This window comes from Letharia lupina (genome assembly GCF_014066315.1).
Source record: "Letharia lupina isolate WasteWater1 chromosome Unknown contig_18, whole genome shotgun sequence".
Taxonomy (NCBI): domain Eukaryota; kingdom Fungi; phylum Ascomycota; class Lecanoromycetes; order Lecanorales; family Parmeliaceae; genus Letharia; species Letharia lupina.
In genome coordinates, this window is record NW_023502987.1 from 904,652 (window position 1) to 927,977 (window position 23,326).

Consider the following 23,326-nt stretch of genomic DNA (forward strand, 5'->3'; position numbering starts at 1 on the left):
TTTTTCTACCGTCAGAAGTCTAGCTTCGCCAATTGGAAGCACATCCTCCACAATGGCCGCCCGCCAACCCAGGTAACCCACCCTTATGTTCTAATTCCGCATTGTTCCTCATCAGCTACCAAAAACTAATCTCACCGCCCATAGGTTCAACCAAAATGTCCTCATCGACACCACGCCCCTGCCCGATTCCGTACCCAAGGTTCCTGAAATCGGCGCCTCTTCCGCTCCTTTACTCAGCGCGTCGTTCTTCATTGGAGCAAGGTGCGGTGCATACAATGATGACTACATGAAGTGCAAGACCGAGGCGCATGGGAAGGGGGAGGTGGAGTGTATGAAGGAAGGGAGGAAGGTCACGAGATGTGCAGCTAGTGTGTGAGTGTCTTCTCTTGCAAAGTCTATGGGGGTTGAGCAAAGACGAAGAATGCATGGGTGCATAGGCAGGGTGGGGATTTTTGGGAGAGACGGGAGTTGCATAGGGGCTGGGCTAATTTGCGTAATCGGCAGGCTGGATGATATCAATAAGAACTGCCTTGAGGAGTTCCGGAAACACTGGCAGTGTTTGGACAATAACAACCAACAGCTATGGCATTGTAGAAGACCGGAACAGCTGCTCAATGCGTGTGTATTCGACAAGCTGGTAAGGCTCTCTCTGCCTCACATAGAACATACGCTAATCAAGACTCTTACCCAGAAACTCGAGAAGATGATACCCGGAGCGCCAGAAAATGAGACTCCTGTACACTTGCGGGATAGGCAAATATTCTCACATAACATGTCGAGCTATCGTAAACCAGAGTAGAGGTCATCGAGGGTCACTCATGAATGTATATATTGGAGTTTCCAGGCATGGATGAGTTAATGCAATGCAAGGATGTGAAAGACGCAGATCGAACTTCGTATCTTTGAGGGGTTCTAGGTACAAAAGTCGAAAGCACATTGATGCGAATCCTGGGACGCCTCGAAGCGATAAATGAATACCCATTAGGGTCACTCGTTTGCTATCCCACTCCGCCTTCAATGCAAGACTTTCTGAGGATGAAGCTTCGTTCTGAATGTAAAGATCTTGAGCCATGTAAGTATCTCATTCCAATCAAAGAAAAAGTATTGAGCATCGCCAAAGCGAAGAATGTCCACCTGTGCTAAAAAGGTTTACCATCGTCGCTTCCGTGATGAATACAGAAGTGATATTATCTGCAATGCGTTGAAGGTTCGTGTCATCTCAACAGGGATCCATGCTGATGTCGGTTCAAGCTTTCACCCCCAGCGCCGTTGATCTTGAGGTATTGAGTTGTTGTAGTCCACGACCCCGAGACTCGGCAATATGGCCATGGTAGGGGACTTGAACTGGAACCTCAAGTCTAACCAGTCTTCCTGATCTATGATCATAGAATGTTGCCCATCGTTCATTCAGTGTAAGACTTGAGCTCACGTGCCTGCCTTGCCAAACCGGGAATCTTGCGGAGAGCGGGATTCTGAGGTTCCTCCTCAGCAATGCGCATGTACTCTCCTTCGAGACGTTGGCTCAATATTTCGAGTATTTTGCCGACAACATCACGTATGTCTGGGTCCTAGACAGTGTCAACTAGCGGCGCAAGGAATACTAAGGGACACTTACTCTTGGATTGACCGAATGGAAAACGGTCTCAAGCCAAGACAAGCGCTCCATAACATTTGTCGCTAGCGAAGTAGTCACGGCAGCTCCGACGGAAAGTATCACCAAAGGTGAGGCTTGTCCGAGATAACCTGGGTTGCAGCTTACAAATAGGTTGTCAAACAAAGCTACTTGTTGGTTTGATTGGAGCCACTGCAAGGATCAGTGTTTTGTTTTGATACATTGCAGAAGTCTCGTCACATACCATAACCGTAGCGTCTTCGAAATGGCCCTCTTGCATTGATGCTGCGATTGCTTCCAGCTCTTCCTGTTCAGGGGAGATGTGCATGGATGCGGATTCGCTAGGACTTGGTGAAGGCCGACGAGCCAGATTTTGACCTTCCTGGGCAGCCTTTTGTTGAAGCTTGAGAATCTCGAGTTGGAAGTCGGACTGTGCAGCTGCCATTGTGTGCACAGTTTCAGAAAGCCCACGGACCAGGTCCGTGAGCTGATCAATCTTGACACTGTCATCGCGGTGTTGCAATTCCGCTTGTTGTAATTGCTCACGCACACGACGTTCTGTATCATCACTAACTTTCTGTGCAACAGTAACTGCAAGATTAGTGAAGTTAGGCACGATGACGTTGTGTAAGGTCGTCGTGAATTCGCGCTCCACATGGCCAGTCAACGCTTTTGTAATGTGCTCTGAGATTGAGCGAAGAAGGTTGGGATTCTGCATAGTTCGGCCAATGGCTTCTGGTAGAGCAGATTTCATAACGCTTTGCATAGCTTCGTTGACATGCTTAGCTACGACTGTTGGGAGCACGTCAACCAGGGAAGCCGAGGTGACATCGGCAACGGACGGAACTACAGAGTCCTGAATATTCTTCAGGATGATCCGAGATAGCGACTTTTCCACATTGTCACTGAGAGTACTCGATACCAGACGAAGCATCGCATCTTGCTTGGCTGCTCCACCAGCGTCTTGGACACGCTTGTCTTCCGCGAAGCGTCGGTACAGAGTCTCAAGCTCCCGTCGAAAAACTTTGTTGAACTCGTTAGAGACTCCGACCTCGATCTTCTTGAGCTCCTTGTCGAGGAATTCACCCGATATGCCCAGGCTGATCGACTCTCCGTTGGCTATCGAGCGTGTTGACTTATCCCCAGTGGAAGCGGGGACGGTGTCAGGCGCTTCCCGTGAGTCATCCTTCAGCGACGAAGGCCGGGACGTCTCTTTCGTAACACTCGGAGCAACTTGAGGGGTGGGAGTCGATGCTCGCTGGGCGGCACTGGCATAAGACTCGGGCGCAGGAGATGGAGCCGCAGGGCGACTAATCGGTTCGATAGCGCCGTTCCGTTTGCTCTTCTTCTTGTCGACCTTTTCAGCATTGTTGGGGGCAGCCTGCCCGTCTTCTGTTGCGGCACGTTCCGATTTCGCGATCTCCTTCGAAGGGGTCTTTGGCTTTGCAGGAGAAGAAGTGGCTAAAACCTCGCCATTCATTGAGGTTGACGACGGCTCACTTGCGGAGATCGCTGACGGCTCTCGAAGCTCCTTGATAACAATTTCACCAGCCTGCTCTGCATCTATCGAGTGAAGGACTCGGCTGTCGCTTGACCAACCAAGGTCCTCCTTTTTGATACCTAGACAAGTGACACCTTTAGAGTGCATCACATAAAGTTCGAACAGCAGTGGGTCTTCTTCGTCTTCCACAGCTCTTGCAGGCTCACCGGAAGATGGTACCAGCTCGACACTGCGTAACTGGCCCTTGCTCTCGAATGAGTATTCGCGCATCCCGCTCATGATAGCGGTAGCTTCTGCCTTTGGTAGGCTAGAATCCTTATTGGCCAGACGTTGTACAAATTTGGCTTGCGACATGCTCGGCAGGTTGTACTTCGGTGCGGATAAATGGATGAAATAGATGGAGTTGCGGGTCGGATGACCAACAGTGATGATACCTGAAGCTGGATGATACGTGACACTGCAGATTGCGTCGGTTTCCTTCTCGTGAGGGAAACTGAGCTCTTGAACCGCTTTTCCTAGACAAAGGTCCCAAAGCTGAAGCGTATGATTCTGCTTCATACCGACAATGATATATCGAAGGGCTATTCCTTTCGTATAAGGGCGAAGTTTGTCCACAAAGAGGACCGAGGTTGGCCACGACTTTTCTGTCGAGTGAGCCGTGCTGAAAGATAGCATTGGAGCTTTAACCTCGATTGGTGTAATCATCGATGCACCGGCATTGGCTTCATCTGTTAACTCGCGAATATCCCAGATCCTGAGCTTCCCAGCCTTGTCAAGGGTAACGATTGTGCTGTCATCCTCGCTGAAAGTAAAGTCCTTGCCCGCCTTACCGGTAGTGACCTTCAAATTGCGCTCCGCAAAGTACTTATCCGTATCCAGAACTGCCTCCTTGTTCACTAAAGAGGATTTCTGCGCATGTGCGGTGAGAACGATGTAGATGGATTTGCCGCGGCCTATCGCGAAGAACTCTGGATGGCGGCTACTCTTCTTGGCACGCGTCTTCAATTGACCACCCGATGTAGAGTCGAGCTGATTGGGTACTGGCGGAATAATAAGGCCTTGTTTCTCCATGTCGTCTTGGGTTAGCTCTTCTCCCGGTCTGGCTATGGCGGTCCAGTAGACAGTCCCGCTGACGCCAGTGGCGATTACCGTCTGAGTGCCTCGTAGTGGGCTCCCTGGATGAGCGGACGAAATGCCGATATTGAAGATACGATCTTGGGTCTTTGAATAGATAAGGCTGGAGTTTCCATTGTCTTGTTGAATTATTCGTATGCCACCGTTCTTTGGCATTCCGTAAACGATGTATTCATTCGTAGCGGTCCCCAAAGTTCGGTCTGCTTGGTCAAAGTCTTTCTTGAATCTTGCGATGTTGACGATTGAATCCTCTCGAATGGGGAGACTAGCAGGTTCCTTTTGAACAAGATCGATGGACACGAACGGCCGCATCGGGAACTGGTGAACTTGGATAACACGATTGGGATTCGCCTTGTTTGCATTTCCTTCGCCCTCAGCGCTCTCCCACTCGTCAGCGCCCTTGCCCTGCGCAGCTTCGTCGATTACCTCTTTGACGGCTTCTGCCATCGATGCTGGCATGGACTCCTCCAACGCTCCTTGATTCTCAGCTTTGTCTAGCTCTTTCTTGACTTCAACAGCCGCATCATGTACAAGGCCGTCCAACTTTGCCTGCTGTTCATCTTCGAGCTCTTCCTGCTTGATGTCTGTTCCACGTTCTTTGCCTTCAGTCTTTTCCTCAGCCCTGGCCAAAGCGCTTTCTACCTGTCGATCGACTTGACTCCCAACCTCGTGCAAGGCTTGGGCAACCGTCTCAGCATCTTTCTCGACATCTTTGCTAGGCGCACCAATGCCGACGAGGGCCTCGATTTGACTTCGACCGTCATCAAGAGGTGGTGGCGTTGAAGTTTCGATACTCTGTAAGACGTCTTTGGCCGATGGCGTAAGTTTTCGCCGTGATGAGGCATGGACGGCTGCAGGAGACGAAGATTTAATCTTGCGCTTGTGGATGTCGCCGTTGGGCGAGACCTTGGGATTCACACCGCGAGGCGACGACGCAGCAAGATTTTCGAAGGGGTTGACGTATGTGAAGATGGGTCCCGTCTTCTGAGAGGGCTCTGCTTTTGGTATATCTTGCGGCTCGAATGGCGTTGGTGTAGTATTTTCGTTGCTGCCGAAGAAACGAATCGGTGACTCGTTGCGTCCAGAGACACTGCTCTTCGTATCTAAGACAGATTGATGCTGGTCTTCTAATGAAGAACCTGCCAGGTCTTCGGAAAGCTGGTTGGTAGTAGCGTCTGTAGACTCGGACAGTTTCTGATGAGCAGCATCGGCTCGGGAAGTGGTTTGGTTGAGAAGCCTCAGTAAAGCATCTTGATGATTGATTGATGATGTAGCCAATATCTTCTCACGCTGTGTAGACGTAGTTGACTTGCCGCCTGTGAATGAGGCAACTAGATCCGACGCTGATATACCACGTCCATGTACGCTGTGGGTGCTGGCGCTGCCATACTCTGGTCTTGATGGTGCTGCAGGTTGCTGCAGTGGAGAGGCTTGAGGGGAAGCTGTATTCGACCCAAACTTCAGTAAGTTGAGCAGGGGGTTCGTCAACTGTCCTGAATTGGACTGAGAGCCAGGAGGGACTGGTGTGCGCGCGGGCGTTGTATTTCGGCTGACATTGGCGTTGACACCGGAAGCACGTGAGTGAGGTGGTACGAAGGCAGACGAGAAATTAGGGGACATGATGCCTGACTGATGGGAAATTTGAGAGTGTGGTTGAGGTTGAGGTTGTGGTGAGCTTGGGGTAGCAGCGGCCGCGGAATATGGTTGATGATCTGCACCTTGAGGTGAGCTTTGGTGAGGGGCTGTCTGGCCGTGATTGGCGTGATTGGCGTGATTGGCTCGTAGGTTGGCAAACAAGCCTGGCAAATTAGATGCAGGATCAGCGCCGGAGGTTGACATTATGATGAGGCCAAGTTGGCGCACAGGAGGGAAGTTGTTGTAAGTTGGCGTGTAGAGTGGAGGAAGTGGAGGGAGTGGAGGGAGTCAGGAGTAAGGTAAAGAAAAAAGATGAGTGTTCGGTAAATAGTACAGTCAAGTAAAGTAACTACATACGGTACGATAAAGTAAAGTAGGTTAAAGTAAAGTAGAAGGATCTAAATTTGCTGAAATTTGCATGATCGGGTGGATTCTTTTAAGGTATTATTTGCCGCGATAGATCTGGAGCTAAGAGTAAAGGAGATTAGTGAGTGTCAAAGAGTGTGGGTAGAATCTGGTGGTAAATTAATGACATGAACCGAAACGGCTTCAAGCATGCATTAGTGCATAAATTGCATAAACTTGGCCACTGAATTGGATCCATCGGGCCATCCTTTCTAACGTTCGGCTACACATTCTACTCTACTCTACATCTGCTTTACTGCAGGTACAAGCCATCCTTCCAATCGTATCCTCCTTGCTTTGCAACGTACTTCATCTTTTGACGAAATAGTAAAAGGGGTGCAACACATTCTAGACTGAAGAGAAAGGTGTGAGTCGGCGGCAGGAGCAAGATGGCTTACACATTCTGCTATTCGCGGACCCTAAATATGCCTTGATAGAACTGATGCATCATCCAATGCTCTTCCAGCCCCAGCCCCCAAATTGCCGCTTGAATGTCCCTCCGGATTTCCAAGTTGAAACATCCTAGTCCAGACAGGTCCCGAACATTTGCTTTGCGGCAGGCCAAGTAATCCTTGAACGGCTTACTTAGTGCTCCACATTCTATCTGACAATCTGCACGAGAGGTACGAGGGTCTCGGGAAGGAGGCCAGATAATAGATGGACCCATCCACGTGAAATTTTGGAGAAAAGCAAAGCTATCAGAGCGAGCCAGTGAGCGGCTTTTCAACGGCTTTTCAAGGCGGCTTTGAAGCCTTTGTATATTCAGCATTGATCTGCACCGCGGTCTTTCAATCAAGGCCAGAACAAATTTCAGTACAGAGGAAACACTTTCCAAAGCCAAGGTCAGTAAAGTCAGCCAAATGACTACCAAAGCACGCTAAATCTATACCGATCTAGTGGACATCCAACAAAGGATTTGCTCAAAATTGAAATCTACCTAGCCTTGTCATCCAGCTCACCTCTCCGTCCAGATCCATAAGACTGCGTGACTCTCGTCATGGCGTGTCTGACAACTTTACTAGACGGTAGCGGTGGGTGCAGCTGGACCCATGTGTAAGAGCCATTCACATCCGCGACGGCCGTGGTAGACCTGGAGCGCAAGGAGTTTAAATGCTGACAACTTTTCCGGTCAAGGACTGAGCGAAGCTGATCGTGGCCGTCTTCTTGTAAAGCTACAGTCCTCAAATTGCTCCAGATTGAAGCAACGTCCAGCCGGGACAGCCGCATTTCGAGTGAGTCGCTAGCCAAAGACTTATTTTGATAAGCCGATGTTATGGAAAGCGATAGGGAAATATGTATGAATTGCATTGAACGAGACGTGATTGAAGCTGTTGATGTTGTCTAAGCTCTTGATGATCTTGTTGATGGTGTTGAAAGAGTGGGCCCGTGAGGATCTGCCGGGGTATACTCCTTCTTCAGCAGGCTGTGGTGGGATAGATGGAGCAGATGCAGTCGGTAGCTGTCTCGATGTCGTTGATGTCTTTATTAAATCCAGCAGCCTCTGACTGACAAATGTCATACGTCGTACGCATGGGCGTACATAGAAGTGAGAAAGGCATGATTCTCATAGTTTTCACTGATTGCAAGCCTGCCAGGTATGGAACTGGTTTGAATTAACCTTCTAACAAAATTGCATCTAAGGATTGTTGAATCCTGGCCGATAACAGCTTATATAGCTTTCTCCTTGAAATAGAGTAGCAGAAGTAATGTGATTCTCACGCCCCAGTGTTGTCGATACCTAACCGTACGATGTAGAAAAGATTGAAGATGGATTTAATACAGAGTCTTTGAGGCTCGTTGAGAGGAATTAGTGCGAGTACTTTCCGGAAAAGGCGCCTGGGTATAGTTTTCCAGCCAAGGTTCCCCAAGTTGGCGCCAAGACTTTGGGGCTTGGCAACCGCTCGCGGCTTTTGGTGCGACTTCACGCTTTCAATCAGGTAACTCAATAAACACCAAAATGATTGTCAACCTCAACCACACAAAGTAAAGAGAATTCCGACGTCGGTTACCTCACCTCATAACAGCACAAATCAATCCATATCAATGCTCCTGACTACGGATATATTTACAACTGCCACGTCACCCTCACATCTCAATCATGTCTTCATCCCCTTCACTCTCAGATCATTCTCTCCCCCTGTCACCCGAGCCTGAAGTAGGTCATGATTCAAGAGATCAAAATCGAGCTCTAGAAGACAGCCAAGAACCTCCTGCAGCACTCAACCATAGAGCAGATATGGATGATGTCTCAGATAACGAGTCCATCCTCTCCGATGTTGACGAAGCCCAATTCGAAGACTTCGATCCTAATCAGATTGCCATCGAAGAACGTCCCGCCATAGCTGTTGATGAAGAGAATGTTAAACTCCTAGGTCGGCACAAGCGTAAGCGAGATGGGGAGATGGATGGAGAGGGAGGCAAGAAGAAGAAAAAGGAGGGAAAGAGAGAAAAGCCAAAGAAATTAAGAAAAAAGCAGGACAGTGACGATGATTTCAGTGGTGGGCAGGAGATGGAGGGGAAGAGAATCCGCAAGAAGAAGGCATTCACAGAGAGTGGGGAGAAGGTGCGAAAAGAGAAGCCAAAGGCTAGGAGAGCGACACCCGAAAATGAGGAGGCAATGGATCCCGAGGAGCGTAAGTCCACAGTCCTCCTGTCCCCGCGCATGTAAAACGGAGACTGACAAAGCATGTACGAAGGACGTCGACGTGCCCTTGACAGAGCTATGGATGCTGCCCTCAAGAACCCAACCAAGCGACGCCGCAGGGCAGGCGAAATGGTACATCTCTTCCATCTTATACAAGCCTTTAAGCTCCACTGACAATCCATCTAGGACCTCAATAGCTTTGCCGATGAGGAAATTGCCAACCTCCGCAACCGCATGGCCGAAGCCGCCGAACTCGATGTCACAGCCCGCAACTCCATCCCCCCAAAACCAGCCATGCACAAGCTCCGTCTCCTCCCCGAAGTGACCGCGCTCCTCAACCGCAACAGTCGTGAGGTGGAAAACGCCATCGTCGACCCTGAGAACAACCTTCTCGAATCCGTCCGCTTCTTCCTCGAGCCCCTCTCCGACGGCTCCCTACCGGCCTACAACATCCAGCGCGAGCTTTTCGCCAGCTTGGCAAGACTGCCGATCGATAAAGAAAGCCTGATATCCAGCGGCATCGGCAAGGTAGTCCTCTTTTACACTAAATCTAAAAAGCCCGAGCTCTCCATCAAACGCGCCGCAGAGCGTCTTTTGGGAGAATGGACTCGCCCGATTCTCAAACGAAGCGATGATTACCGCAAGCGTGTCCTCGCGTCCGCAGACTATGATCCCACTGCCCCCCGCCAAAAGCAATCCCAGCCCCTGTCGGCGGTTGAGACGGCAAGCCAAGCTAGGGAGAGGGCTTTGGCGCCGCCTAAAACGAACAACAGAGCTAGAGTGGAAGTCGATAGGAAGACTTATACTATTGTGCCAAGGAGCGGACAGGTGGCTGGAGGCATGTTTGCGAGACCGTTGGGCGCGAGTGGTGAGGACGCTTTCAGGAGAATGAAGGCGAGGCAGGCTGCGGCGGCTGGAAAAGGGCCCAGGCGGTAGAGTGGTTATTAGCGAGAGAAGGGCGTGTAATTTGACATAGCCTTTCAACGAGACGGTATGGACATTTGCTTGCTATGCCCTGTGTCAGAGGCATCGAAATGCACAGTCTGCGTCTACACACCACAGTAGACATCGTTCACACATATTTTAAGACGTCACGTTTATGGGAGGAGTGGACCCAATACAGAAACGATCTTGTGCAGCTACGAAAGACTCCAATTATCAGGAAGATGATTAAGAATATAATTCATCGTCTCGATCGTTGAACCATCATACCCTACATATTCATGCCATCCAAAAATGGTCATCCATGATAACGCACTCGCTCGAAGCAAATTCCGTCTATGCGCTTGCTATCAAACATCCAAATCACCTTCTCCCTCCTAGGAAACCTTCGGCCTCTTCATCCGCCCCTGCCGGATCATCTCCAAACAACCATTCCGCTTCTCTACAATACCTGACTTCTCCCTGCCCTCTACCTACCTCGCTTCCCCAACAGACAACCACTGCGTCCACTACCCCTGCCACTACTCCGTCCATAGCGCCGAGGACTCCCCAGCCTATCGCCGCTGCTATCAGTCCTACCACGTAGGCGTAGAGACTACCTTTGATGGTAGATCCCGGAGCACCTTCAGCATTGGTAAGAGTGAGAGAGCGCGCTGTGCTGACCCAGCCTCCAAAGCCGAGGGCGAGGGATGTGATGAGGCGTGTTGCGCGGAGGAGGAGGAGCGATAGGGTGTACGAATGTAGCGGTGTACGGGGTATCGAATTGCGAGCACGGAAATTGGCCGATTGAGGAGCATTGGAAGCGAGGAATGACAAGCGAGCGAGAGCCCTTGAGGAGGTGGTGAGTGATTGCGAGTGGATTGCACTGTAGGTGAGGGTTAACGGGTTGGTGAGAGTAGCGATTGAGGAAGGGATGACGGTGTAGGAGCATATTCCTACGAGAGCGAGTACGCGGCGAGGGAGGATTAGGAATGGGAGGCGGATGCCAAGCGTGAGGAGCGTGGAGAGGCAGATACTGCCGAATAGGGTTGTAGTGGCGTGAGAGAAGGCTGCATTAATGACCTCTCGGGAAGTGGGCGCTGGGATGCTAAGGCGATGGAAGTACCATTGGGATACTGTCGCCGCAGTTGTAGCACGCTGGATGCCGGAGAGAACACCGAGGGTCCACAGATAAACGAGCACGAAGAACGCGCCGAGCCACCAGGTGCTGGCGTCGATAATGAAGGAAGCTTTGGCGTTCGAGAGGTGGCCGCCAAGAAACACACGCGTGAACATCGCCATCCATACCCATGACCATATTATGACGCCGATGAGGGTTACGAAGCCAACGACAAGGAGGCCAGGGTTGGCAGCAAGGATCCTGCAGCAGAATTCGAGGATACTGATTGCTTTGCCCATTGAATGACGACCTTTATAGACCGAGACCGCCCACACGAGGGCTAGAACTCCAGGTATGAAGGCGAACCAGCGCATTGCCTTGTCCTGGATGCTGGCCCCGTGGTATTGCCCTCTATAGCTGGCGATGAGCGGGTAGAGGAAGAACGAGAAGAGTATCACAGGAACAACCACAAGAATCATGTAGACCAGTGGTCGAACATAGGATCGTAGGACTGCTAACCAGAGTAAGGAAACGATCACTGCCACCAAAGTGTCAATCGCCAATAAGTGGTAGGACGCATGCAGTGTCGTGTAGACGGTATCGCCCAAGGGATGCTTGAGAGATGGCGCCGCAGTGTGCAGGTAGACCAGCAGAAAGCTTGCGAACAAAGCTGCCAGCGAAATGAGGTACAACGAACCCCAGAAAGCATCATGCCGAGGGGGCTCCTCCACAGGGTAAGAGACAGTAGGTGGGGTTGAAGATGAGTCTGACTCTGGTGGACGAGGTCTGCCGTAAGTACCGTTAGGGCTCGTCTCTTGGGGTAAGAAAGGTGATGCTGGATTAAATGGTGTTATTGGCGCTTTTCGAAATTGTTGTATCGATGGAGGGTCATCGTCCTGTGGGATCTCAATAGCTAGGTCGTCTGGAGGATCGTCCCCGTCCAGACCATCCGTACTGCTTCGGGTCGCGCTCTCAAGTCCGACATCTACCATCTTACCTTTGCCAATGCTGCTTTCCTCACTCTCTACTCTGGCAAGACGAATCCCGTCATCCTGGTCTATCTTCACCGTATCCGCTCCTGTACCACGTCCTCGCGCCCTATCGCCCGTCCACGAGCTCTTGATACCCCCACCTCTGCCATACCCCCGATCTTCGGTAGCTCTACCGTCACCGCTTTCTTCTAGCCCCGAAACCCTGCCCCCCTCATCCTCGGCCTCGGAAGACTCCTCCAGGCGGCTTCCGCCGAATTGTCGTCTCGATTTTTGCAGTGCGTAGAAGTCGGCTACTTCTCTTTCGTGCTCTTCTTCGTCATCTTCTTCTCTGAATTGATCTGTAGCGCTGTAGAAGAGTGGGGCGTTAGGTGCAGCGGCACGTGAAGCGAACGGAAACTGCGAAAACTGAGATGCGCTGGCTTGGTAGGGGTTGCCTAAGGTGGGCCGTTGAAGGTAAGATCTTGAAGAAGGAAACCTTGAAGAACCCTGCTCTGGACGCCGTTGCCTTTGTAGGGGATTTCTGGGTGGTTCTTCTGGCGGGCCCAAGCCAATTCTGGACTGTGACTGAGCAAGAAACCGGCTGGCATCTGTATCACCTCGTCAGCCTGATCGTTCTGTTGAAAGCTTCGAATAGAAGGTCGAGACGGGTATAGGCATCCTCACATTCAGAAAACATACTGAATTAGGTATTCGTTCTTCAGAAGCCCCTTTGATGCCTCCGAGGAGGCAGTCTTGGTGTGAGCTCTCTCCACAGCGATAAGGTATCTAGAGCAATGACGTCCGCTGGGTGCTGATGCGCTGGAAGCAGCAAAGAGGATGGTGTTTGATCACGGGTTTTTAGGGCATGGATGCGTATGTCTCATGCTCAAGTATCATTCTTGTCTAATAGTAGTAATATATCACACGTGTAAATGTTTGAGGTAGTGTTGGGTCAGTCTTGTGCCTTTTAACGGTCATACGCCGGCCTGGGCGCTCAGGCCGCGGGTGTTACCTAGAGTTTATTAGGCTGCCTTTATGCTTTATGCATGCCGAGACATAAAGGCATCATAAATCATAAATCATCACTGTTGAAACTTGTGAAACTTGAAACAACGGAAAGTATTCTCCAAGAAGTTGGCTATCAAATGTCTCAAGTCCTAGTCCTCGACACTGACATTGAAACATGGCACTTCAACTTTTCCATGAACAAATCATCAAGTAACAATACTTCGTAACGCAGCCGACAAGCCCGCCCAAACCGTCCTCATCCATCCTCTCCGGCGATAATAAAGGTAGAACAATGTCACAACCATGGGATTATATCGCCAAGCTCGTTTGCATTGGTGACTCTGGTACGGGCAAATCCAGTCTCACAATCAGGCTCTGTGAGGGCCGTTTCTCGCCTCACCATGACGTGACAATCGGTGTGGAATTTGGATCTCGCATTGTCGCTGTTGGGCCACCCGCCTCCAATTCCACGTCCTCGAACCCTCAAGATCCTGCGCATCCGTTGGGCGAAGTCAAGCAGAAACGCATGAAGCTCTCTCTCTGGGACACGGCAGGTCAAGAAACCTACAAATCGATAACCAGATCCTACTTCCGTGGTGCTTCTGGAGCCCTGCTAGTTTACGATATAACTCGGCGATCGACCTTCGAGCATGCAACGGCCTGGTTACATGACCTCAGACAGATTGCAGAGGAAGAGATTGTCGTTATCCTCGTGGGCAACAAAAGTGATTTGGCTTCGTCAACCACCGTTACTTTAGGAATAGCGAGTGGCGAGGCGCAAGGATTGGAAGCCACAAATAAAAGGGCTGTGACCGTTGACGAAGCAGAAGAGTGGTGCAAAAATAACGGGGTGATGACGTACGTGGAGACTTCTGCGAGGAGTGGGCAGAACGTTGAGAAAGCGTTCTTGGAAGTAGCGGAACGAATATATGAGAATGTGGAGCGGGGAAGGTATGATTTGAATGACCGGAGGAGCGGTGTTCGGGGACCAGGAGCTGGTGCCGCAGGGAAGGGTGGAGGCGGGACTGTGAGGGTAGGGATGAACGATATCGGCGGGGGAAAAGGTGGGAGAGGGTGGGGTGGAGGGTGTTGCTGATGAGGGATGAAACCAAAGACATTTGTACAGTATGAAAAGATACCATGGATGGGTAATGCATCGCGAAAGGCGCTGGCTAGGAGCAAAAATAGACAACCGGAAGGATAGAGGCGCGTCCGCTTGGTAGGTATACCATAGTCTGCTCATTCTCCACGGGAGAAAGAAGAAGATTGTGGAACAAAGAGGTAGCGACGAGACTGCTAGCACTCGTTAATTTCATGATAATTTCCTAGGCATTCCGATCTTGTCAGCGCCCAGAGAACCCCTGAGCTACGCGAAACCCCAGAGTTACCAGTGTGTATCTCTTCTGTGAAATGGCTCTATGCGTCTGTACAGGTGCCCGAGTATAAACAGAATGCCACGCCAACGTTCTCAAATTCTCTGCCAGCTGCTCCCTGCAGTCTCTCGTGTTTTGGACTCATGGTGGAACGCAACCGGATACTGATGCTCGAAAGCCGATTGAAAAGCTGTCAAAGCACCTAGGTAGAATACAGGAGCAACTATCCTGTCGCTAGTTATTCGTCTTCGTCTGATGGAACGCCCCCTTTTCTTGGCTTGCTCTGCACCATTCCCTTGCCCACATAGCCTTCGGATGATATACCTGTGATGGGTTCGGTTTTTTGGTTCTGACGAAACGACATCGTTAGTTAGATAAAGCTCGAGATAAGCAGATTGATGCCTCAGGCATGCTTGTGAGCGTTGCGTACCTTTAGATACTCGTTGGTCATCTCTTGCCATTGGGCGTTCATTGTCTTTGGCTCTGGTCGTGCAAATGTCCGTATGGTCCAGAAAATAACGAAGGAAACGCCAATGCCGAGCATTGTAAGTCGGAAGACATACCAATTCTCGCCAGGCGGAGGGAGAGCGCGAGGACCATGAGGGCCGAAAGCAATCCAGTACGCTGTGTTTTAGGATGGTGTTAGAATTGTAGTATTACGAGACGCACACGTGTAAAACTGTTGCCCGGGGTCCAATTTCGCGTTGGACGTATGTGACGTAAGGAGACGCAAGCAGAGCGTCTGGACTCGAACTACACGGTGAAGAACCTAGAGTATGCTCACGTACCAGCTTTCCTCTCTTGCAGAGTCAATTCGTGCCAGTCATTCTTCATCCTATCCCTCAATGCCATCCACAAATCAGCCTGGTCCTGAGGAGGCATGCCCTCCCATCGCTTCTCAATCTGGGAGAGAGTCGGATTAGATATAGCATGAGCAGCGACCGAGCGCGTCTGTTGTTGTTTTGCATCAGATGTGCATAGTGGGAGCGTGGTTCGGGGGTTTCGTAGAGATTTGCGAATTGATGGACCTCGGATTGAGGATGGAGCGGCTCGAGGGAACGAACGTAGCATTGTGGAGGTCGGACAAGTGGTTGGCGGAATGGAATGATGAGCGAGGCTACTCTTGAGCGTGACGATGGAGCTCCTCTTGGGTGTGAGAGCTCAACTGATCATGTTCCGCATAGGTGAGCAATAATGATTGTAGTTGTCGTTCACAAATTGGGTTCACCAACTAGCGTCAAGAAGCTAGCTGATGCTAGCGGGAAATGGAATTTCAACCTAATCTTCTCCTCTGTCAATCAAGCTCTGGGTACTGCCATCAGTCCAAGTCCAACACTCCACTCCGACTCTCACCGTCCCTTTACATCAATCACAATGTTGAAGAGGTACGCAAAACCCTGTCTTCGTATCTTGTTCAGTTCAATGGCACCCGCTAACCCTGGTGATTCGGATGCAGCGGGCTCGCTCGAACTCTCAGAGCCTCTGGATTGGCACGGCCAACAGCAGCTCGACGCGCCTTCCAACCCATAAGAAGCAATCTCGCTCCAGCTCTTGGAGCTCGATTCGCAAGTGGTGTAGGGGATGGCAAGATACACCAAGTCATCGGTGCTGTCGTAGACGGTATGCAAAACGCCTTAGAGAAAGCTTGCGCCTCGGTGGCCAGGTATGGACCACGAAGGGCGTGATCATTAGCTGATGCCACTCTCTTGCAAATAGTCAAGTTTGACACTGATGCGCTACCTCCTATCCTCAATGCTTTGGAAACCGAGAATGCCGGCCAGAAATTGATCCTCGAAGTTGCTGTACGCTAGCTATCTGATGCCACGAGGTATTTGCTTTCAAGGCTTACTGTTCGACAGCAACATCTGGGTGAAAATGTGGTCCGAACTATTGCCATGGACGGTAGATTTGCGTCTTGGAGATTGTTTTGTGATAAACCAATACTGACACATGCTCAGGTACCGAGGGTCTCGTACGAGGGCGGTCGGCTACTGATACTGGATCCCCCATCATGATTCCCGTTGGACCAGGAACACTTGGCCGTATCATGAACGTCACGGGTCACCCAATTGATGAGCGTGGCCCTATCAAACATACCCAGAAGAAGCCAATTCATGCCGATGCTCCTGAATTCGTGGAACAGTCAACATCCGCTGAGGTGCTCATTACCGGTATCAAAGTCGTAGATCTCCTCGCTCCTTATGCTCGTGGTGGAAAGATTGGTCTCTTCGGAGGTGCCGGTGTCGGCAAGACGGTGTTTATTCAAGAGCTGATTGTACGACCCATTGGGATGAGCTGATTGGTCTAAAGGAGCTGCGCTGACTCGAACTGCAGAACAACATCGCTAAGGCCCATGGTGGTTTCTCTGTCTTCACTGGGGTCGGAGAACGTACTCGCGAGGGTAACGATCTGTACCATGAAATGCAAGAAACTCAGGTCATCAACCTGGATGGCGAGTCAAAGGTCGCCTTGGTGTTTGGCCAAATGAACGAGCCCCCAGGAGCTCGTGCCCGGGTCGCTCTGACTGGTTTGACTGTGGCCGAGTACTTCCGTGACGAGGAGGGCCAAGATGGTAGGAAACTGCAGTGACGTGGTTATGAAACTACTTCTTTGCTGACCTCTTGGTTAGTGCTCCTCTTCATTGACAATATCTTCCGTTTCACTCAAGCCGGTTCCGAAGTGTCTGCCTTGCTTGGTCGTATCCCGTCTGCCGTCGGTTACCAGCCAACTCTCGCCGTCGACATGGGTCTTATGCAAGAACGTATCACAACAACCCAGAAGGGATCTATCACCTCTGTGCAGGCCGTCTACGTGCCAGCCGATGATTTGACTGATCCTGCCCCTGCCACCACCTTTGCCCATTTGGACGCCACCACTGTCTTGTCTCGCGGTATCTCTGAGTTGGGTATCTACCCCGCTGTTGACCCTCTAGATTCCAAGTCCCGAATGTTGGACCCTCGTGTCGTTGGTCAAGACCACTACGACACCGCGTCGCGCGTGCAGCAGATGTTGCAAGAGTACAAGTCGCTACAGGATATCATTGCAATTTTAGGAATGGACGAATTGTCGGAAGCGGACAAGTTGACAGTCGAGCGTGCCAGAAAATTGCAGAGATTTTTGAGCCAGCCTTTTACCGTTGCACAGGTTTTCACTGGCATTGAGGGCAAGCTTGTGGACTTGAAGGATACCATTCGTAGCTTCAAGGCCATCATGAACGGGGAGGGTGACGATCTGCCAGAAGGTATGCATTTGCAATCGTATACAACAGTAAACACTTTTACATATTCCTGTGCTAATTCAAATTTGCAGGTGCATTCTACATGGTCGGCGATATCGACTCTGCACGCCAAAAGGGAGAGAAAATTTTGGCAGATCTGGAGAAGAACTAGATGTAAACTGTTGCATAGAAGTTGCGGTGGAGAGGTGTACACTTAGTCAAGGGGATGCCAATTCAGCAATGCTCCAATTTCACTAGCTGTTTGTCGCTTGCAAATGACTTCTCAATCCTCGGTCTACGCCCAGCTGGTTCAAGCTGTACTCGAGACATCAAATGCATGCCCGTCCCCAGCGTTCATTATACTCTGAGTCTTCAACCTTGGTCCATTCCTTCATTGATTATGCACCAAAACCAGAATGCCCCAACGCTATCTCTCGAACAGAGAGTATCGAAGTACCGAACAGAACAAGCTTCTTTGGCAGATCGAGATGGCAAACCTCGCTACGGGATCGCGTACGGTAGAGAAAGAGCTTCCACCGTAATATACCTTTGGGGCTTCTGGCCGAACATCTGAAATGTCTACCAGAGGGGAGGTTGTTGTATTCTTACTGTACTCAGGCAATCAATCACTTATGACCAGGATGAACAGATAGGCACAATATTTGTGACGGGAATCTGTCTTGGCAAATTCATGTGTGGTTAATGGAATGAATGTTCGTCTATTCAAACGTTGACATTAGGTACGAGAAAAGGACCGTGATCATGAAGCAGACGTAGTTTCCTCCATTTCCACTTGTTGAAGCCCGATGCTGACATCCAATTATGTATCGCTTACTTTTTTGTAACCATCCTTATAATTCTTTTCGAACATCCTCTTTGCGCCGTGTGTCGATACATGCGATCAAATCGACCTACAATGCCTGGAAAAGAGATCACTGGGCGCCCCGAGACTCCCCTCTCTTCATGAGTTCCAGGCTCCTTGGGAAGTAAGTCTGCAGACCGAGCTTAGTCCTCAAGAAAGCTCCCGTCTTGTCCAGCCTCTTGATGTCCCTTCCGACCTGCCATGGTGGATCCTCTCCACTCGCAGGCGCGAGTCGCAGTCGCACAATGTCCAACATGCAGTCATCAAGCCGGTTGTAGAACTCTGCCCGGCTGCTCGCGTCGGCGTCGTTGTTCCAGCCTTCATCACCCCCGTGTGAGTTCAGATTTCCGCCAAGCTTGATGATGAGCTCGAATGCGAGCGCAGGGCCGCCAGGCAGAGCAGATAAGTCTTCGATGGACGGAATGAGCTGCGCAAGGGTGCTGGCGAATGTGGCTGTTGGGAGGTGCGAGGAGAGGGAGTCTTGAAGGCGGTGGAGGTCGTGATTGAGCACCGTCATTTTGCGATCGAGCTGGTAGTTGAGGGTCTGTGCGGAGGTTGGGTCGCTGTTCATCGCGTTCGCAATGGATGGAGGTACATCTGATGACAGTCAGTATGCTTCGGGTGTGACATCAATTGGTTCGAAACTCACCAGCTCTGAGACCGCGCTTGTCAATCCAGGCGTGCATGTCTGCGCGCTCGTCCTCGAGTTGCTGAAGCTGATAGTTGGTGTCCTCGACCTTGTTCTTGAGATCCTCAATTTGATCGAGGTAGGGTCGGATGGCATCATTGAATGCCTTGCTCAAGGGATCGGGTGTGGGTTCCACTGCTGTCGAAGTGATTGGACGATTGTTCACATCAGTCGATGTGACAGGGCCTCCACGAGGGATGGTATTGTAACCCTGGTCGCCGGCAGTAGAGGGTCGAAAGGATTGCAATTTATCTTGAGAATTGAAACCGCTCGAGTATTGGGTGTCTTTGTAGGGCGGGCTTTGTATTTGTTGAGGGTCGTAATTGTTGGTATCTTTGGAATAGGGTCTGGAAGGCATTGGAAGATCTTGCTCGCCTTTGGATGAGCGATCTCTAGACAGTCGACGAAGCCAGGACATGATAGAAACGAAAGAACAGTGTCAAGGAGACCACAACTTTAAAATAGTGATGATATGTTTAATGAGCCTGCCGGAGGCTGGGACTGATTGAAGGGAAGGCTGGAAAGGTGGAAGAAAGCTGGGAAGGAAAATAAACAAGAATGGGCTGGGGAGGGGGGAGAGGGGGGAGAGGCCCTCTCAGGTGGGAGAGTGGCTGGCGAGGTCAAGGTAAATGCGCACGGTTCCATTGGCTTCAGCGGATAATCCCGGCACTGACCGCTTTTAGCGTCTTGGCACACAGCAAAACAGCAAAACCTTAAAATACTTTACTCTTCTCAAGTCTCTCAACTGCCCTGGTGAACCAAATTTTGGATTTAATGATTCTGTGCTTTTGATCCACTCCTTTTCTCTTCACGACTACCCGCGCGCTTGTCCAACTTTCGGTCTAAAGTATTGTATTGCGGACCCCGGGTTTCCTGTACAAACAGTCTTTGTAGCAGCTCTCCTCTCATCATACGACGAGCCGCGAGACCCAAGGGAATCCAAGGGGAATGGCTCCGCAGGTGGTGGAGACCGTCGCCAGTTCCGCTGCAAAAGAGTTCAAGAAAGAATCGGCCGCTGCCAGACTCCTGGGGTCGGGTACATTAATTCAATTCCTACCCATCCATAGCCACTGACCTTCCTCAGGATCCGCCGGGATCGCCGAACTCGCCATATTCCACCCAGTTGATACCATCGCCAAACGATTGATGAGCAACCAAGGAAAAGTCGCATCAGCTGCTAGACTAAATGAAGTGGTTTTCAGAGATACAGCTCATGCGACAGTTGGGAAGAAATTTACCTCTTTATTTCCGGGGCTGGGTTATGCTGCAGGATATAAGGTGCTGCAACGCATATACAAGTATGGCGGCCAGCCATTCGCAAGAGACTATCTAGCATTACATCACGGAGACCAGTTCGACCGAACGTTTGGAAAGGGTAACGGGAAGGCAATCATGCATGCGACTGCCGGAAGGTATGTCACTGAGTATCTTAGAGCTTGGCCCGAATAAAGCTGACCTGGTTTGCATAGCTTCATCGGCATAGGCGAAATCGTCCTCCTCCCACTCGACGTCCTGAAAATTAAACGCCAAACCAACCCCGAGGCCTTCCGCGGCCGCGGTGTCTTCCGAATCGTAGCGGACGAAGGCATGGGACTCTACCGCGGCGCCGGCTGGACCGCCGCCCGTAACGCCCCCGGCTCGTTCGCTCTCTTTGGTGGTTCAGCAGCCGCGAAACAATACCTGTACAAACTCGATGATTATAACTCGGCCGGCTTCATGCAGAACTTCGTTGCCTCAATCGCTGGTGCAACCGCCTCCTTGCTTGTGTCGGCCCCGTTGGATGTGATTAAAACGAGGATACAGAATCGGAATTTTGAGAATCCGGAGAGCGGGTTCAAGATTGTGGGGAGCATGATGAAGAATGAAGGGTTTACGAGTTTCTTCAAGGGGTTGACGCCGAAGTTGTTGATGACGGGCCCGAAACTGGTGTTTAGCTTTTGGCTTGCGCAGACGCTGATACCGGCATTCAATACGATTGTATAGAAAGGGCCAGCTTTTCGGATGGATACCCACGCCTATCTGGCAAGCTGTTGGCTGGGCTCAAGCCCACCTCAATGTATAAATACCTCTCCGCTTCCATGTTGATTAGTTATAGGGCTGAGGGTTACTTACATACGATCGAGGGATCATCTTCGTCTCTTGATCAAGATAACTGTACATCATTAACATCATCGACATCATCTTAATTCCTACATCATATATAAGGTCGTCATCATAGATTTCACTATCACCAAGTCCACTGCTCAATCCCTCTCGCACCTTCCACAAACAATCTTCTCCCATCCCTCCGTTGCTCTGTGTCCACGAATCTCAAACAGCTCGCCGGCCCTCCTAAATCCTTGCCCATATCCCCTCCCATGCCCACCGTCACCTCTCGCCCACTCGCCCCATCAAAAATCTGCACCCCTCCCTCATCCGTACCCGCCGCAACAAGATTCCCACAAACGTCAAATCCGACCCCGATGCCATTGAGCTCTTTATTGCTGTACCCTGGGAACTCCACGTAAGGTCTCGTGACACCATTGGCGAGATCGCTCTTGGGTCGTATGTAACGTAAATCGTAAGCCGCCATCTGCCTCTCCAACCCAGCAGCTACGATCCTATTCGCGTCGAGCCTCCTGACGTGATTGATGCAACTCTGATGCTTCACTCTCCAACTCGTCCCACTGGCGCCACAAGTCCGCGCATCCCATAATCTCACTGTACCGTCTCGACATCCGTTGAGTAGGACATTCGTGTCGAGCCAGTCAACAGCCAGCACCTCGGGGCTGGCGTCAGGGTCCTCGTACTTGAAGGTCTGGATTCGATCAAATGTCCACGAAGATTGAGATTCCGCAACAATTACAGTACCGCACGTTGTGGCGATGGCAAAATCAGAAATCGTGGGGTCAGGGCGGGAAGAGGAAGCCCAGAACGTAGTATTCGTTTGGGGGCGGATGGTGGTAGAGACATCGCTTGTGTACGACAGCGGATCATTATGTCGTTCATGTGATCGAGTCCTTGTATAGCCCTGGTACCGCGCCCTCCATTGTTCCGGCTGGATGAGTTTGGTTAGGTGAACGCAAGCTGGTTGGCTGCCGCCCATGGTCGTCGTCCTGTTGGAGCATAAGTAGATCGAATCATGTTTGTCGATTGACGATACACCAATTCTGGAGAGAGAAAACTGAAAAAGAAAAAGCCTCCAAAGGACGAAAGGACGAAAGGACTAGAGGAAACGGAGCTTGGTGGAGGGACGTTGGGCAAGGATGTTGGACAAAGAGGGTGTCAAAGCAAGCACGGCAGAATTAATGAGTGAAGCTAAATCAACATGGAGTAGGAGACAACAGAGCATAAGCAGATAAACACGCGGTACTCACATGAGCACCCTTGACGGCGAAATGTCCATCGAGGTAATCTAACACACACCACGCCATCAGCCGAAAACTACCGTCCCATCTCGTGGAAACTTACCTGAGTATCGAAAACATGCCAACCCGACAGCCCGCTTGACTCAACCCAACTACCCCTTCCCAAATCACAAGCAGGGGGCACAATATGGTTCCTAAAATGCGCATCATCAGCATCACGTCCCCAAAGTCACAATCGAGATGTCCACGAACACGATAAATAAAGCATCGGCTCCATTGCCACGGAGCGCCTCAGCATGCGTAAGAACCCCCATGGCCGTATCGTACACGAATGTTCCAGAGCCACCATCGGGGCGACGGAAATTCAAGACTTCCATTCTGTGCAGACCCTGCGCCCAGGCTCTCATGATGGTACTGCGGTCAAGTTTCGTCACGCCGAGCTCCCTCGTAACACCCCATCCCCCACCGAGTGGACTCTCTAGCACCTTTGACCGCTTCACTTTCATCTTCGTCTCCCTTTGTTCAAACAATTTCCTCCGCTTCTGCTCGCGCTGCTCCTCGGCTTCCTTCTCCAGGGTCGCCTTCGAGTACTTACTCGCTGATCCATGTGCTGCAACATGATTGGGTTGGATCTTGAAATACCTTTTCTTCTCGGCGTCATAGTAGAAGCCTGGGAGTGCAGGCGGCATGACTCTTGAAAGATGTCTTTTTCAACAAGGTCGGAGTGAAGGGTCAAGAAAGGTAGGAAGACAAAGTGTTTTGGAAGCACAGCAAATCAGGAGGAGCATGCCCTTATGGGTGGAAAATCCGTGCGTGGCAGGATATATGGCTTCGAATTGCTGAAACGGGCAGAGACGGCATTACAACAATGGGCGGACAATCTCAAAT

The 23,326-nt window shown here is 50.8% G+C and overlaps 10 protein-coding genes across 10 annotated transcripts; 5 read left to right on the forward strand and 5 right to left on the reverse strand.

Annotated features, from left to right (window-relative positions):
- Positions 1-52: 52 nt before the first annotated feature.
- Positions 53-799, forward strand: HO133_003717 (uncharacterized protein; the record flags this gene model as incomplete). The annotated part of the gene is made up of 4 exons (XM_037294639.1): positions 53-72; positions 145-372; positions 505-637; positions 692-799. 4 exons carry the CDS (start codon positions 53-55, stop codon positions 797-799), a joined length of 489 nt encoding a protein of 162 aa, XP_037149327.1.
- Positions 800-1,254: 455 nt separating this feature from the next.
- On the reverse strand, positions 1,255-6,086 carry HO133_003718 (uncharacterized protein; the record flags this gene model as incomplete). The annotated part of the gene is made up of 4 exons (XM_037294640.1): positions 1,255-1,376; positions 1,430-1,568; positions 1,616-1,804; positions 1,857-6,086. 4 exons carry the CDS (start codon positions 6,084-6,086, stop codon positions 1,255-1,257), a joined length of 4,680 nt encoding a protein of 1,559 aa, XP_037149328.1.
- Positions 6,087-8,385: 2,299 nt separating this feature from the next.
- Positions 8,386-9,867, forward strand: HO133_003719 (uncharacterized protein; the record flags this gene model as incomplete). The annotated part of the gene is made up of 3 exons (XM_037294641.1): positions 8,386-8,920; positions 8,984-9,063; positions 9,118-9,867. The coding sequence occupies 3 exons, from the start codon at positions 8,386-8,388 to the stop codon at positions 9,865-9,867; spliced, it is 1,365 nt and encodes a 454-aa protein (XP_037149329.1).
- Positions 9,868-10,236: 369 nt separating this feature from the next.
- Positions 10,237-12,640, reverse strand: HO133_003720 (uncharacterized protein; the record flags this gene model as incomplete). Its single annotated transcript, XM_037294642.1, has 2 exons — positions 10,237-12,551; positions 12,628-12,640. The coding sequence occupies 2 exons, from the start codon at positions 12,638-12,640 to the stop codon at positions 10,237-10,239; spliced, it is 2,328 nt and encodes a 775-aa protein (XP_037149330.1).
- A 603-nt stretch (positions 12,641-13,243) lies between these two features.
- HO133_003721 (uncharacterized protein) lies at positions 13,244-14,047 on the forward strand (the record flags this gene model as incomplete). The annotated part of the gene is made up of 1 exon (XM_037294643.1): positions 13,244-14,047. One exon carries the CDS (start codon positions 13,244-13,246, stop codon positions 14,045-14,047), a length of 804 nt encoding a protein of 267 aa, XP_037149331.1.
- A 515-nt stretch (positions 14,048-14,562) lies between these two features.
- HO133_003722 (uncharacterized protein) lies at positions 14,563-15,395 on the reverse strand (the record flags this gene model as incomplete). Its single annotated transcript, XM_037294644.1, has 3 exons — positions 14,563-14,673; positions 14,755-14,948; positions 15,113-15,395. The coding sequence occupies 3 exons, from the start codon at positions 15,393-15,395 to the stop codon at positions 14,563-14,565; spliced, it is 588 nt and encodes a 195-aa protein (XP_037149332.1).
- A 123-nt stretch (positions 15,396-15,518) lies between these two features.
- Positions 15,519-17,713, forward strand: HO133_003723 (uncharacterized protein; the record flags this gene model as incomplete). The annotated part of the gene is made up of 8 exons (XM_037294645.1): positions 15,519-15,709; positions 15,781-15,944; positions 16,041-16,126; positions 16,184-16,226; positions 16,283-16,599; positions 16,659-16,896; positions 16,954-17,565; positions 17,634-17,713. 8 exons carry the CDS (start codon positions 15,519-15,521, stop codon positions 17,711-17,713), a joined length of 1,731 nt encoding a protein of 576 aa, XP_037149333.1.
- Positions 17,714-18,473: 760 nt separating this feature from the next.
- On the reverse strand, positions 18,474-19,449 carry HO133_003724 (uncharacterized protein; the record flags this gene model as incomplete). The annotated part of the gene is made up of 2 exons (XM_037294646.1): positions 18,474-19,000; positions 19,053-19,449. 2 exons carry the CDS (start codon positions 19,447-19,449, stop codon positions 18,474-18,476), a joined length of 924 nt encoding a protein of 307 aa, XP_037149334.1.
- Positions 19,450-20,039: 590 nt separating this feature from the next.
- HO133_003725 (uncharacterized protein) lies at positions 20,040-21,074 on the forward strand (the record flags this gene model as incomplete). The annotated part of the gene is made up of 3 exons (XM_037294647.1): positions 20,040-20,127; positions 20,176-20,503; positions 20,561-21,074. The coding sequence occupies 3 exons, from the start codon at positions 20,040-20,042 to the stop codon at positions 21,072-21,074; spliced, it is 930 nt and encodes a 309-aa protein (XP_037149335.1).
- Positions 21,075-21,318: 244 nt separating this feature from the next.
- On the reverse strand, positions 21,319-23,127 carry HO133_003726 (uncharacterized protein; the record flags this gene model as incomplete). The annotated part of the gene is made up of 2 exons (XM_037294648.1): positions 21,319-22,240; positions 22,658-23,127. 2 exons carry the CDS (start codon positions 23,125-23,127, stop codon positions 21,319-21,321), a joined length of 1,392 nt encoding a protein of 463 aa, XP_037149336.1.
- Positions 23,128-23,326: the final 199 nt, after the last annotated feature.